Here is a 14,231-nt window from a genome sequence, read left to right on the forward strand (position 1 = left end):
CAACATGACCAAGTGGAGGTTGGTTCAACGTCAAAAATCAATCAACAAAATTCACCATATTAACAGATGAAAACAGAAAAAGGATAAGATCATTTGAATACCCATCCTTGATAAACATTCTTAGCAAACCAGGAACAGAGGGGAGCTTTCTCAACCTGATAAACAACAGCTATCATCATACTTAATGGTAAAAAAACTGAATGCTTTCCCCCTAAAATAAGGAATAAGACAAAGACGTTTGCTCTCACATCTTCTATTCAACATAGTACTGGAGGTTCTATCTAGCCTGTGCGATCAGGCAAGAAACAGAAATAAGAGGTATCCAGACTAAAAAGAAAGAAGTTAAACTGTCTATTCACAGATGACACAATCATCTACACAAAATCCTATGGAATCTATACACAAGCTAGTAGAACAAATCAGTGAATGTAACAAGGTTGCAGAACACAAACTATTTTTTTTTTTAAATTTCTATATACTAGCAACAAACAACCATATATTCAACTTGTTTTTCTCCCTCTTAACCCTCCCCTCCCCACCAGGTTTTTTCCCTCAGTCTGTTTCTCTAATATAAAAACCACTGCCTGGACTTCAAGTCACCCAGTACCTTATTAATTTTTCTGTTTGCCTTTCCAAATGTTTTGACCTCCCTTCCACTCCTTTCACTCCTCACCCTACTGAAATCTACTTTTTCTACGTTCATCATTCTATGGAAACTCTCCTCATTAAAGTCCCCTGAGTGTTAAATGCTATCCATATTTTTCAAGGCTCTTACTTGATTTCTTGGCTGCATGCAATACTTCTGATCACTCCCTACTGCTTTATTTTTTTTTTTTAAGATTTTATTTATTTATCTGACAGAGAGAGACACAGCAAGAGAGGGAACACAAGCAGGGGGAAGTAGGAGAGGGAGAAGCAGGCTTCCCGCTGAGCAGGGAGCCCGATGTGGGGTTTGATCCCAGGACCCTGGGATCATGACCTGAGCCGAAGGCAGACACTTAATGACTGAGCCACCCAGGCGCCCCTCCCTACTGCTTTAAAGACCTCTTCTTTCTTGGTTTCCTTGGCCTTCACTCTAGTAATTTTCCTCATATCACCTGTCTCCCTCATGTTTTCCTCTCATGCTATTCTACTTCTACTGCTGGATCTGTTCTTTTCAGTCAGCTGCTCTCTTTGCAATATATAACCTCCCTCTAAGGTTGTTTTTATCACATCTATTCTTATGGCTACAACTACCATCAACTTTACACTTCTATATGAGATCTCACCACAAAGTTTAAGATTTTTATATCCAAATGCCTGATGGAAATCTCTACCTAGATGTTTAAGAACAGCTACAACTCAACTCATTACCATCTCTTATTAAAGGAGCTCCTCTTCTAGAATTTTCTCTGTATTGTAAACTCTACCACCTACCCAGTAACACAATCTAGAAATCTAGGAGCCACACTCAGATTCATTCCTTCTTCTTCCTCACTTTCTGTATCTACTCAGTAAGTTTTAGTGATTCTACTCTTTAAATATTTCTTCATTTGTCCTCTTCTCTCATTTCTGTAACAACTGTTCAGGTGCAGAATCCATCATCTCTCACTTGGATCACCCTAACACCCTTCAAATTCACCTCCCAGTTTCTACACTTACTGCTGTCACAAATCTGATCTTTCTAAAATGCAAATTTGTCCATATTACTCTATTGTCTAAAATCTTTCAAGAATTCCATGAGCTCGGGGCGCCTGGGTGGCTCAGTCGTTAAGCGTCTGCCTTCGGCTCAGGTCATGATCCCGGGGTCCTGGGATCGAGCCCCGCATCGGGCTCTCTGCTCGGCCGGTAGCCTGCTTCTCCCTCTCCCACTCCCCCTGCTTGTGTTCCCTCTCTAGCTGTCTCTCTCTCTCTCTGTCAAATAAATAAAATAAAATCTTTAAAAAAAAAAAAAAAAAAAGAAATGAATTTAAAAAAAAAAAAAAAAAGAATTCCATGAGCTCTTGTAAGTTTTGTAAGTTCATATGGTACAAAATAGCCTCCAAGATCTGGCTCCAGCCTATGTCACCAGTATCTGACCAATCTTTGAGCTTCATATGCTCGGCAACATCAAACCGCTTTTAATTATTCTCCCTCCCTCTTTCTTCTTCCATACTTTTGCCTATATTGTTCTTTCCTTCTGGAAAAAAAATCTCACTTTTCCTAGGCAAGCTACTTTCTATTCATCCTTTAAGAAGACAAATATTACCTTCTTTTTTCATTTAGTTGTTTCAAAGAGTTATGTAGTGCCTATTAGTGCCAGGCTCTGGGGGTGATGAGGTGAATAAGACAAATATGTTCCTGCTCTCATGGAGCTTAGAGTCTACTTGAAATAACAGATGACAAGCAATAAAGAAAAAAATAATAATTACAAATAGTGGCAAGTGCTATGAAGAAAAAAAGAATAGGGTGCCCTATTTTAAAATAAGTGATATTTAAGCTGAAACTTCAAGGAGGACAAGGAATAAGCTAGAAGAATGGGCATGCCAGGCATAAAGCACAGCAGATGTGTATCTCTGAACAGGAAGAGTATGTCACATTTGAGGAATCGAGAGAAGGCCAGTGAACATATGAACAAGAGGAAGCATACCACAAGATGAAATCTGAGAGGCAGGCAACATCAGAACACAGGGGATCTTATGGGCCAAGTTAAAGGGCTTGGGTCTTACTCTAAATGCAATAGGAATCATTAAGTATTTCAGCAGGGGAATGACATGACCTAATTTATGTTTTAAAAGACTGCTCTGGGTTGCTATGGAGAGAACGGACTGCAGAGTAGAAGGCCAGCTAAGACTACTGAAACAGTCAAGATAACAAATGGTTGCTGGTTTGAAGTAAGATGTCATTAAATATTAAAAATTAGAAAATTCAAGAAATATTTCATATAATCAATAAGAAAGGGATCCAATGTATGGGGGCAAAGAGGAGAAAAGATTTTAAATGATTCTCAGATTTCTGGCTTAGGTAATTAGGCACATGGTGGTTCCAACTGCTAAGGCTATGGGAAGGAGCTGTACAGATATGACAGGCAATGCTTCAGTTTCACATGTGTTAAATTTGCAATGTTGTGAGACATCAAAGCAGAATTGCCAAAAAGACAGGTGGATGTATGAGTGCAGAGCTCAGAAAAAAGACCTGAGTTAAATGCACAAGGTACAGACAATTTTTTTTAACTTATTTTGAAGTAAGTTCTGACTTTCAAAAACTTGCAAAATAATATATACAGTTCCTCTATACCCATCACCCAGTATTCACATTTTGTTTAACCAGAGTAAAATTATAGAAACAGGAAAATAACATTGATACAATGTTAACGATAATATTAGTTAATCTTCTGGACTTTACTCAAATTTTGCAATGTCCTTTTTCTGGTCCAGGATGCAATATAGGATCTCACACTGCACTTAGCTGTCATGTCTTCTTAGTCTCTTTCATCCTAAAACACTATTCCTTAGTTTTTCTTCTTCGACCCATGATCTTGCCAGTACTAGCCAGTTCTTTTGTAAAATATTCCTTCATTTGAATTTGATGTTTCCTCATGATTAGACTGAAGCTATGCATGTTGGTGTCCTTCTCTATGCATCATACTAGGAGGCTGGATGTCTCATTACCAGTGATATTAACCTGGGTCACACAGGTAAGTTGGTATCTATCAGACACCTTATGGTGAGATTCTTTGAGACTACGCAAATATGCTATTTGTCTTCATACTTAGGCCCACTTATTTAGCATCCACAGATGATTTATCCCTGCACTAATTATTACTGTAGTATGCCAATGTTGATTTTCTATTTCCATCATTTGTCCTACACTCATTAATTAGAATTCTACTAAAGAAAAAGTAATCCTTTCTCCCCAATGTGTTTGTTTATTTATATATCAGCATTGGCTCATGGACATTTTATTCTATAGTATTGCCTCATGGATTTATTCTCTAATTTTCATTATTTATTTTGATGCTCAAGTTGTCCCAGTTTGGTTACTTGGAGCTCTTTCAAGTTGGCTTCAATGTCCTTTCTACATGTCGTCGTTATTATTATTATTATTATTGTTATTATTAGCACTTTCTTACTTTCTGACTTCATAGATGCTCTGAGCTCATCTTGTATTTTCCCATGTTCAAGTCCTGAATCAACCAATGCTTAAAAAAAATTCAGGTTCTTTTTATTGGAGTAGCTCTAATACTGTAGCCATTTGCTACATGTGGCTATTTAAACTTAAATTAATTAAAATTAGACAAAATTAAAAATTCAATTCTTTAGTTGCACTAGCCATAGTTTAAGTTTTCAATAGCCACATATGACTAGTGGCTACCATATTGGACAGTTAAGTTATAAAACATTTTTATCATCACAAAAAGATCTACTGGACAGTACTGACTGGAAAATGATATTTAAAAACCAAGGTATGGATGCTATGTTCACTGCTACTGGGCTGACATTGCTTCTAGGCCTTCTGTGTGAATAGAGCTAGTACACACACACACACACTCAAACAGTCCTGTATCTATTAAGCAAGTTTACTTTGAGAAGTCTGCCTTCAAAGGAGAATAGAGAAATGGGGATGGTAGCTGGGAGAGTCAGGTGGAGATGAGGTCTGGGGAGGCATGCGTTTTAGGATAGGAGATCCTAGAACATGTCTTACATGTTGATGAAAACAATCTAAAAGAGAAGGTGAAGCTGCTAAAACAGAAAAAGGAATAACTGAAGGAACAAAGTCCTTGAGTAGGGGAAATAGAAAGAATCCAGAGTTCAGATAGAAGAATTCACCCCCAATAAGAGACGGGCACCTCCTCTACTATAATAACATAAGGACAAAAAGATGGATGCCAACACAGGTTTGCAGATTTAGATTCAGGAAAATGCGACCAATTTACAGTCTATAGTGATGGAGGATCTCACAGGTGTTACTAGAGAAGCACAGTAAAACTCCAGGGAAGTTTTAAGTACCCATACAAGGTCTGTGATCATGAATTTAAAGTAAAATCCATCTGTGTGATTTTCTCCAGCAATAATCAGGTGCAGACTGAATGCAAAGGAAGAGACTGAGTTCCTTCATACTAGGATTGTTCCAGAGAAATAAGATGGATGAATAAAAGAGCAAGGAAGTTAAGGAACCTGCAAGAAAAAATGATTATAGTGATAGATCATGGAAAATGACCTAGAGGGAACTGAAAAATAAAAGCAGGTAAGAATGTGGTAAAGATTGATGGACAGAAGTCTTACTGAAATTTAAGAAATGCTGCAGTGGGGAGCTTCCAGGTCTGGAAGATAGTAGTAACTGCTAGGAGATGAACATTTCCACACATTACCCCCTAATTGTAAGTTCAGCAAGTGGCACAAAGAAAACAACATATAAAACTATGCCTGCAGTATTACTAAAGAACAGAGAATACCATGCACTTCGAAATACTTCTAGAAGTTGAGAAATCAATAATAAATTCCACAAAATTGCTACTGGAGCTCTGCTACTGCAGGCCAGTGAGTATGAACCATGGAGATTTAAGTGAGAAAGAACAGAAAGAAGGAAAGAATACAGACCACCATATACCCATATAAAGACCTACTTGTGAACATTTATAGCAGCTTGCTTTCTTTTTTTTTTAATATTTTTATTTTTAATTTTTTTTGACAGAAAGAGAGACACAGCGAGAGAGGGAATACAAGCAGGGGGAGTGGGAGAGGGAGAAGCAGGCTTTCTGCTGAGCAAGGAGCCCGACGTGGGGCTCGATCCCAGGACCCTGCAATCACGACCCGAGCCGAAGGCAGACGCTTAACAACTGAGCCACTCAGGCGCCCGGCAGCTTTCTTTATAATAGCCTCAAACTGGAAACAATCCAAATATCTGTCAACTGGTGAACAGATAAACAAATGGAATACTACTCATGAAGAAAAAAAAACTGGTTTCCAGTTCCAAGTCAAGATGGAATAGATGCATGCCTCCCTAGTCCTCCCACTAGGTATAGCTAAAAATATTGGGCATTAAATATATAACAAACATAAGAAAACTCTGAAAAGTGAAGAGAAGCAAACCAATTAGAGATCTTGGAACCCAAGGGAAGACATGGGAGTGAATTACCTGAGCTTTTTTTGTACTTTATATATCTCAAGAGTGATTGCTAGAGAAGCCACCAACCTGGAACAACACCAGTGGGCATGGGCAAAAAATGCCCTAAGAAAAAGCCAGCTCTCTCTAGCCAAAGGACCAGGAACTGGACAGCTTAGCAAGACAAACCATTTTTAGACAATAAAAAACCACTTACTCTAATGAAACACCATGAAAAACACTGGCTCCACCCAAACCCCTAACAACAAAGACCAAAGACTGAGGAGAGAGCCTAGATTTCCACCTTCAACAAGCTGTAACAAGCCCCCTTCCCCCCACCTTTAACAAGCTGTAACAAGCCCCCTTCCCCCTTACTATAATCATTTTTTCTTGCAGGTTCCTTAACTTCCTTGCTCTTTTCTTCATCCATCTTATTTCTCTGGAACAATCCTAGTATGAAGGAACCCAGTCTCTTCCTTTGCATGGTGTCAGCAGACACCACCTGAGGAACCTGGATTTTCATCCCCACCTGTAGCAATGAGGCACTCCTCCCCCTTCATGCCAGGGTGATGTCAGAGAAGGCTGAGTAGGAAAACAAGACCTTTACCACCTACAGGGGTAACTACCAAATCCTCTCAACCATCATGTCAGTGGAGGGCCACAATGTAGCAGTAATGAGGCCCTCCTCCCCATCCCAGCCAGAGTGGCCGCATGAGAGGACTAAAGGGAGCCTAAACTACCACTCCCATTCAGCAATAATAAGGAACTCTTCTCACTCTTCCCCCAGGCTTATCAGCAGAGGTTGAGTCAGGAACCTGGATTTCTATCTGTACCTGACAGTAATGCATAGGCACTCCTCTCCATTCACCCGCAGAGTGTCAAGGAGTCTGGCTAAAACAGAACACTTAAATAAGATCCAGAGTCTCATAACTTAATACCCAAAATGTCTGAAACTACTCATCATACCAAAACACCAATCTTCAGCTTTAAATGGAAAAAAAAAAAAACAAAACAAAACAATCAGCAGATGACAACACTGAGATAACACGGATGTTGGAATTATCTGGCAAAGATGTAAAAGCAGCCATCATAAAAATGATTCAGTGAGGGGCGCCTGGGTGGCTCAGTCGGTTAAGCGTTTGCCTTCGGCTCAGGTCGTGATCCCAGGTCCTGGGATCGAGTCCCGCATCGGGCTCCTCGCTTAGCGGGAGGCCTGCTTCTCCCTCTCCCTTTGCCTGCCACTCTGCTCACTTGTGATTCATCTCTCTCTGTCAAATAAATAAGTAAAATCTTAAAAAAAAAAAAAGATTCATTGAGCATTTACAAACACATCTGAAATAAATGAAGAAAAAGTTTCAGTAAAAAAAATAGAAAGTCAAAGATATAAAAGGTATGAAGAACCAAATGGAAATTTTGACACTTAGAACCAAAATAAGAAACCTGACAGATGGGCTCAACAGCAGAATGGAAGGGACAGAGGAAATAATCAGTGATTCTTAAAAAACAGAACAACAGAAATTACCCAACATGAACAGAGAAAACAGACTGGGGAAAACAAACAAACAGAGCCTCAGGGACCTGTGGGACTATAATAGAAGATCTAACATTAATGCCATCTAAATCTCAAGAGGAGAGGAGAAAGATGGCAGGGCTGATAAAGTATTAGAAGAAATAATGGCCGAAAATTTCCCAAATTTGGCAAAAGACATAAACATACAGATTCAAGAAGCTGATCAAACACCAAACAGGATAAACCTAAAGAAATCTATGCCAAGAGGGGCGCCTGGGTGGCTCAGACAGTTAAGCACCTGCCTTTGGCTCGGGTCATGATCCCGGGGTCCTGGGACCGAGCCCCACATCGGGCTCCCTGCTCAGTGGTGAGCCTGCTTCTCCCTCTCCCTCTGCCTCTGCCTGCCACTCCCCCTGCTTGTACTCTGTCAAATAAAAATTAAAAAAAAAAAAAGAAAAAGAAATCTATGCCAAGATACCTCAGAGTCAAACTGAAACACATAGAAGACCAAAGACAAACTATTGAAAGCAGCCAGGGAGAAAAAGCACATTACCTGCAAAGGAAAACAATTACAGTGAATTAAAAAACCATAAAGGCCACAAGGAAGTGACATATTTTTCATGTGCTTAAAAAGAACTGTCAATGAAGAATTCTATATCCATTGAAAATGTCCTTCAAGAATAAAGAAATCAAGACATTCTCAGATAACGGAAAACTAAAAGAATGTGTCACTCACAGACCTACCCTAAAAGAACGGTAAAAGGAGATTCTCTATACATAAAGACAGTGATAAAAGAAGGAATCCTAAAACAACAGGAAGGGAAAAAAGGATATGGAAAGAGCAAAAATATGGGTAATACATCTCTGTGCTTTGCCTGAAATACAAAGGCTAAACAATAAGTAGGATGTAAAAAATAAAGAAAACAAAAAAACAAACAAAAAAAAAACAACGAACTTAGTCTTCCCTTTTCTAATTTTTCTAAATTCTGTTAGATGGCTAAAGCAAAAATTGTAACACTGATGTGGTTCTCAATGTACATAGGGAAAATATTTAAGACAATTATATTACAAATGGTGGAGGGTAAAGGGATTTAAAAGAAGGTAAGGTTTCTACACTTTATTCTAACCAGTAAAATGGCAATACCAGTAGACTACAATAAGTTATACATGTACAGTGTCATACCTAAAACACCACCAAAAAACCATACCTAGAAAAACTATACAAAGAGATATACTACAGATAGAAAAACAGTACAGATAAATCAAAATGGAATTCTAAAAATATGTTCAAGAAACCCAGAGGACGGGCGCCTGGGTGGCTCATCTGTTAAGCGTCTGCCTTCGGCTCAGGTCATGATCCCAGGGTCCTGGGATCGAGCCCCACATCGGGCTCCCTGCTCAGCGGGAAGCCTGCTTCTCCCTCTCCCACTCCCCCTGCTTGTGTTCCCTCTCTCGCGGTCTCTCTCTCTGTCAAATAAATAAAATCCTTAAAAAAGAAAGAAAGAAAGAAAGAAAGAAAGACCCAGAGGAAAAAGAAAACAGGAAAAAAATAAAATAGAGAACAGAAAACAAACCAAAAAATGGCAGATTTAAGCTTAACACATCAGTAATTATATTAAAAGTAAATTCTACAAATTCACTAAATAAAAGACAGATTGGCAGAGTGGATTTTAAAAAGTGACACCCAACTATATTCTATTTGTAAGAAATTACACACAACTGGATGGATGTGATTGAAAAAAGCCTATCTCAAAAGGTCATATATGATAAGACTCCATTTACATAACATTCTTGAAATGACAAAAATTATAGATCTGGAAACAGATCAGAGGTTGCCAAAGGTTACAGATGGTAGTGGGGGAAGGAGTGGGTGTGACTAAAAGAGTACGGTAGCATAAGGGAGATCTTTATGGTGATAGAACAGTTCTGTATCTCGATTGCAGTGGTACCACAAATCTACACATACGATAAAACACAATATGCTGGACACTGCACAATGTCAATTTCCTGGTTTTTATTTTATATTATAGTTTTATAAGATGTAACCATTGAGGGATACTGAGTGAAAGGTACACAGGACCTCTCCGTACTTTGCAATTTCTTATAAATAAATCTATGATTATCTCAAAAGAAAGAAGTTAAAAAAAAAAAAAAATCAAACTGCCAGAGTTCAAACCCAGACTCTACTACCTCCTGTATAAATTTGGGCTTATTTAACCAATCTGCGCATTGTTTTGTCATACAACAGTATCTATACCAAGTTATGACAAGAAGTAAATTAAGGGGCGCCTGGGTGGCTCAGTCGTTAAGCGTCTGCCTTCAGCTCAGGTCATGATCCCAGGGTCCTGGGATTGAGCCCCGCATCGGGCTCTCTGCTAGGCAGGAAGCCTCCTTCTCCCTCTCCCACTCCCCCTGCTTGTGTTCCCTCTCTCGCTGTGTGTCTGTCTCTCTCTGTCAAATAAATAAATAAAATCTTTAAAAAAAAAAAAGGTAAATTAAGTAATACCTAAAAAAAGATAACTATTGATATGTGCAGCAATGTGGATGAATCTCAAAAGCATTATGCTAAGTGAAAGAAGCCATTCACAAAAGCCTACATATTACATGAATCTGTTCATACGACATTTTGAAGAAGGCAAAACTATAGGGACCAAAATCAGGTCATGGTTTCCTGGTGCTGAGTATAGGGAGAGAGAACTAAACACATCTCTGAGCAATGCCTTTTGGTAGAGTTTTGACTTCTGAAGTCATGCTAATATTGTACATATTTAAAAAAATAAAAGTAAACAACAAGGATGGGGAAAAAAAAACATTAAACTGACTGCAAACAAACCAAAACAAACCAACTATTTCAAATGTTACAACATAACCAAAGTGAGCAAGGGAGGGAATGGTGGAAGGGACTAATCCAAACACTTTCACTATATGCTCTCAGTCTGAGGGAAAACTACTACAAACAAATCTTGAGCTGTTTGTAGTAAGTAAATCCAAATTGAGAAACATTCAAAAAAAAATAACTGGCCTGTATTCTTCAAAAATCTCAGTAACATGAAAGGTAAAGAAAAGCTAAAAATTATTACTGGTTAAGGAGATTAAAGAGACATATAAACTAAATGTAATACATGATCTTGGACTGGATCCTTTGTTGCAGAGAAAAAAATATCTTAAAGGATATTATTGGGACAGTTGACAAAAGTAAAATAAAGTAACTGCAGATTAAAGTACTGGAATGCAAAAACTATACATTATACTTTTATTATAATAATGTTAAGCTTCCTAAATTTGATAAATGTACTAGAGTTATTTAAAAGAATATCCTTATTCTTAGGAAATACACACTATTAATAAGGATCATGATATATGCAACCTTCTTTAAAAGAGTTAAAAAAGTAATATTAGATACATAACAAATATAAATAAGTAGAGAGAGAGGGAGAGAGACAGGGAAAATGCCTCAAAGGAGCTGGGGCTTTCATAGTAAGGATAAGAAATTATAGTCTGGAGCAGCACTAGCAGAGGAACACTCCCCACTCTAAGGTAAGTGGGTACGGGAGAAAACAGCTTCTAACTGAGAAGGCAGTAGAGGAAACAGTAACTCGGGATATTCAGATTATCAGTTAAGACAAAGAAAAACATTCAGAAGAAGTCAGGGATATCCAGTAGTTTCCTGATAACACAGGAAAAATCTGGGTGGAAGAGAAAAGGCAGAGGATTGGGCTTGGAAATCTGCATTTCCAGAGCAGTTAGAAGATTAGAGTCTGAGCCACAAAAAATGACTTGAGGGCAAAAGGGGAATTTTAAAGTAGGTAAGAATCGATACTGGTACATCCCAAGGCAGCCATTTAGTTTTAGTCCCAGGGCTCCTAATGCTCAGCTCTGTGGTATCAGCGTCTCTAGAGGCCCTCCACCAGGAAGCCTTTCCAACTCCATCCTGCCAGGGAGTTAGATATGCTTAGTCGGGGTCCTGTAACAGCCTACTGCCTATCTCTATCATTTAACCCACATTCAATACATAAGGCTGAATGAATTAATGACCGATCGTAACCTGAGTAGAGTAGATATGAGAAGACAAACTGGAAATCAACTTAATAAAGGAGTGACACAGCAGAGTTTCATTTCTCAAAAAAAGTTTCTGAAGTATATAAAATAAGGTGTTGTCTTAAGATTCAAAGAATACATGATGGAGGATTATTTCCAGCTGATTTTGGTAAAAGAAATATGCTTACTGTACAACAAGCTGCTGGCACACAGTTCCATTCTCTGTTATCAGTTCATTCAGTTTTAATTCAAGGTGAACTTTACCCTATAATGAGAAAAAAAATGAATGGTCTATTTTACTGACAAAATATTAAAGGTAAGTACTTTTTCCAATGGTACCAATAATATTTAGCTGTTCACTAACTAAATTTTAGTGATCCCTAGCACATGGCTTTGCCCACATTAAGTACTTGTTAAATGATGAATAACCAACAATGTAGATCTAGAACTCAGATGCTTATATCAGACATGGTACTCCAATCTAAGAATTTAATGCCCAGTTCAAAAAGTATTTATGAATCTCAGTTACCATGGATAAAAAAAAAAGATGGCACTTATGTTTTAGGAAATTTTGAAATGAAAGCAGATTATAAAATGTAGAATGTTTTTTCCAGAAAAGATAAACCATCAATAAGAACAGAGGCACTATCATTAAAGGTCAAGAGAAATCATACAATTCTAAAACAATAAAACTAAGTTAAAACTAGTAAGATTCAATTTGTCAACACTTTTCTGAAAATTAAAGATTTATGGAATATCTACTATATTTTAGTAAGCACTGTAGGACTGGGTAGGAATCAATAGATGTATAAGACACAATCACTGCTCATAAGAAGTTCATAGTCTAGTTGGAGAGACAATAAATAAAGATAACAATATATGACCCATAGCACTGATGAAAAAATGGGATACTTTCATACCTTCTTCAACAACTATTAATAAATGGATTTTTAAAAAATTCAGTAGTATAAATTTAAAGCAAACTATAAACTTCTCATGAAACAAAAGTTTAGGAACAATATAATCTAGAGCTTGATATTTCCACCCTGCCACTGGCGATGAGCAATTCTAAACTGGTTATGAGCCAATTCTAAAGTGGTTAAGATCAGTCCTGGATTACCTCCACCCAGCTGACAAGACAAATTCCCACAGTGGAGATTTCAGGGGTGTGATGTCTAGAGGCTGATGACATAAGTAATTTCATCAGAGGTAGGAAAGTTCATTATCAAGTCACTGTTCCTCTTTGGAACAACCCCTCTCAGACATTCTTTCACAGGAGTCTAACCTGAATCAGCTTCACTATTTTATGGGGGTTTGCTCTATAAGAGTCAATCTGAGGTCCACTAACTACAAAGCTCAGGGTTAGATGGATACTGAGTGAGGAGCAATAAACACTGATGGATCTCAGCACAAAAGTCTGCATGAGAAAGCTAAGCTCTAAAGAAACAAAGGCAACAGTAGTAGCAAAATCGGCAGTAAGGTGGAATTGGAACTAAATTAAGCAAATTTTCCACTAAAAATCCAGGTACAAATATTTATAAAATCATATAAAATTTATGAAATAGGTCTCTCATTAATCCTGCTTTAATATTCTCTACCCCTACCATTTGAGAGTGACCCGGAAGAGGTCCGTGATATGTAGTAATTTTTAGTATTACTCAGTTAGATTTCTGAATCATCTTCACTGTCAGGCCAGCATGTGTGTGTCACTTGCCCAGTGAGTGGGCCTAGCAGACTGCATCAGCATTTGCATCTCAAAGCAGTTTTACTATTTTAACATGTATGCATTTTATGGTAGAAATTGTATGCTAACAGGGCATTCCCAACTGTCTTCTCAGGAAATGTCTAGGATCTACTCTATTTCTAAAACAACAGAAACTGTTAAATAGAGAAGAAAAGTATAATAATTTCATTCACAACTAAAAATCATAGCACTGTATCAAGCAAAGCCTAGAAATAAAAAAAAATCTATTTAATGGGATTCTACCAGGAATCATTATCCCTGAGTCAGAGCCTACCTACTATGTTCATTACTCCTACTGGCTGTTAAAAAGACCATTCCTTTGGTATTAGTCAACAATAACATAATTGCGTATTTAACTTGGTCAAGAAAAGAGTGGAGACAGAACAGACAGACACAAGACATTTATTATTAGGGTGGAACACTAAAATTAAAAAGCATTATGAATTAAACCAAGGAAATTATAATTTCTAAACTGTAAAACACTACCTCATTGTATACTTTAACATGGGAATATATACATGATACTTAGTAAAAGAAACAAGATACAAATCAGGGTGTATAATATAATGTTAATTTGTAAAAATAAAATGTACTATATATATTACTATATAAATTTACTACAAGGTCATCTACTAAAATATTGATGGAAGTTACCTTTGCTTGGTAGGATTTCAGATTTTTTTGCTCATCTAGATTTTAAAATTTCTACTACCAATGTGTTCTGTTTTTTAGCAAAAAAAAAAGTTTTAAAAATTATTTAAAGCTACTTCTTAGTGTTAGAAACCCAAATCTATGAACATTTTAGAAGAAATATTTAGTATTCCTTAATACATTGACACAAAAGTTTAGTTTCATTTATATCTGTTATCATTTTAT

General features: G+C 37.4%; 1 protein-coding gene across 3 annotated transcripts in view; it reads right to left on the bottom strand.

Annotated features, from left to right (window-relative positions):
- RASA2 (RAS p21 protein activator 2) overlaps nt 1-14,231 on the bottom strand; it is a 124,382-nt gene that overhangs the window by 64,813 nt on the left and 45,338 nt on the right. For all 3 annotated transcript variants that reach the window (XM_032408568.1, XM_032408566.1, XM_032408567.1), the window contains exon 5: nt 11,800-11,876. In XM_032408568.1, the coding sequence (XP_032264459.1) occupies nt 11,800-11,876 (77 nt within the window). The remainder of the gene's footprint in view (nt 1-11,799; nt 11,877-14,231) is intronic.

Source organism: Phoca vitulina, unplaced genomic scaffold (assembly GCF_004348235.1).
Source record: "Phoca vitulina isolate PV1807 unplaced genomic scaffold, GSC_HSeal_1.0 scaffold10, whole genome shotgun sequence".
Lineage (NCBI taxonomy): Eukaryota > Metazoa > Chordata > Mammalia > Carnivora > Phocidae > Phoca > Phoca vitulina.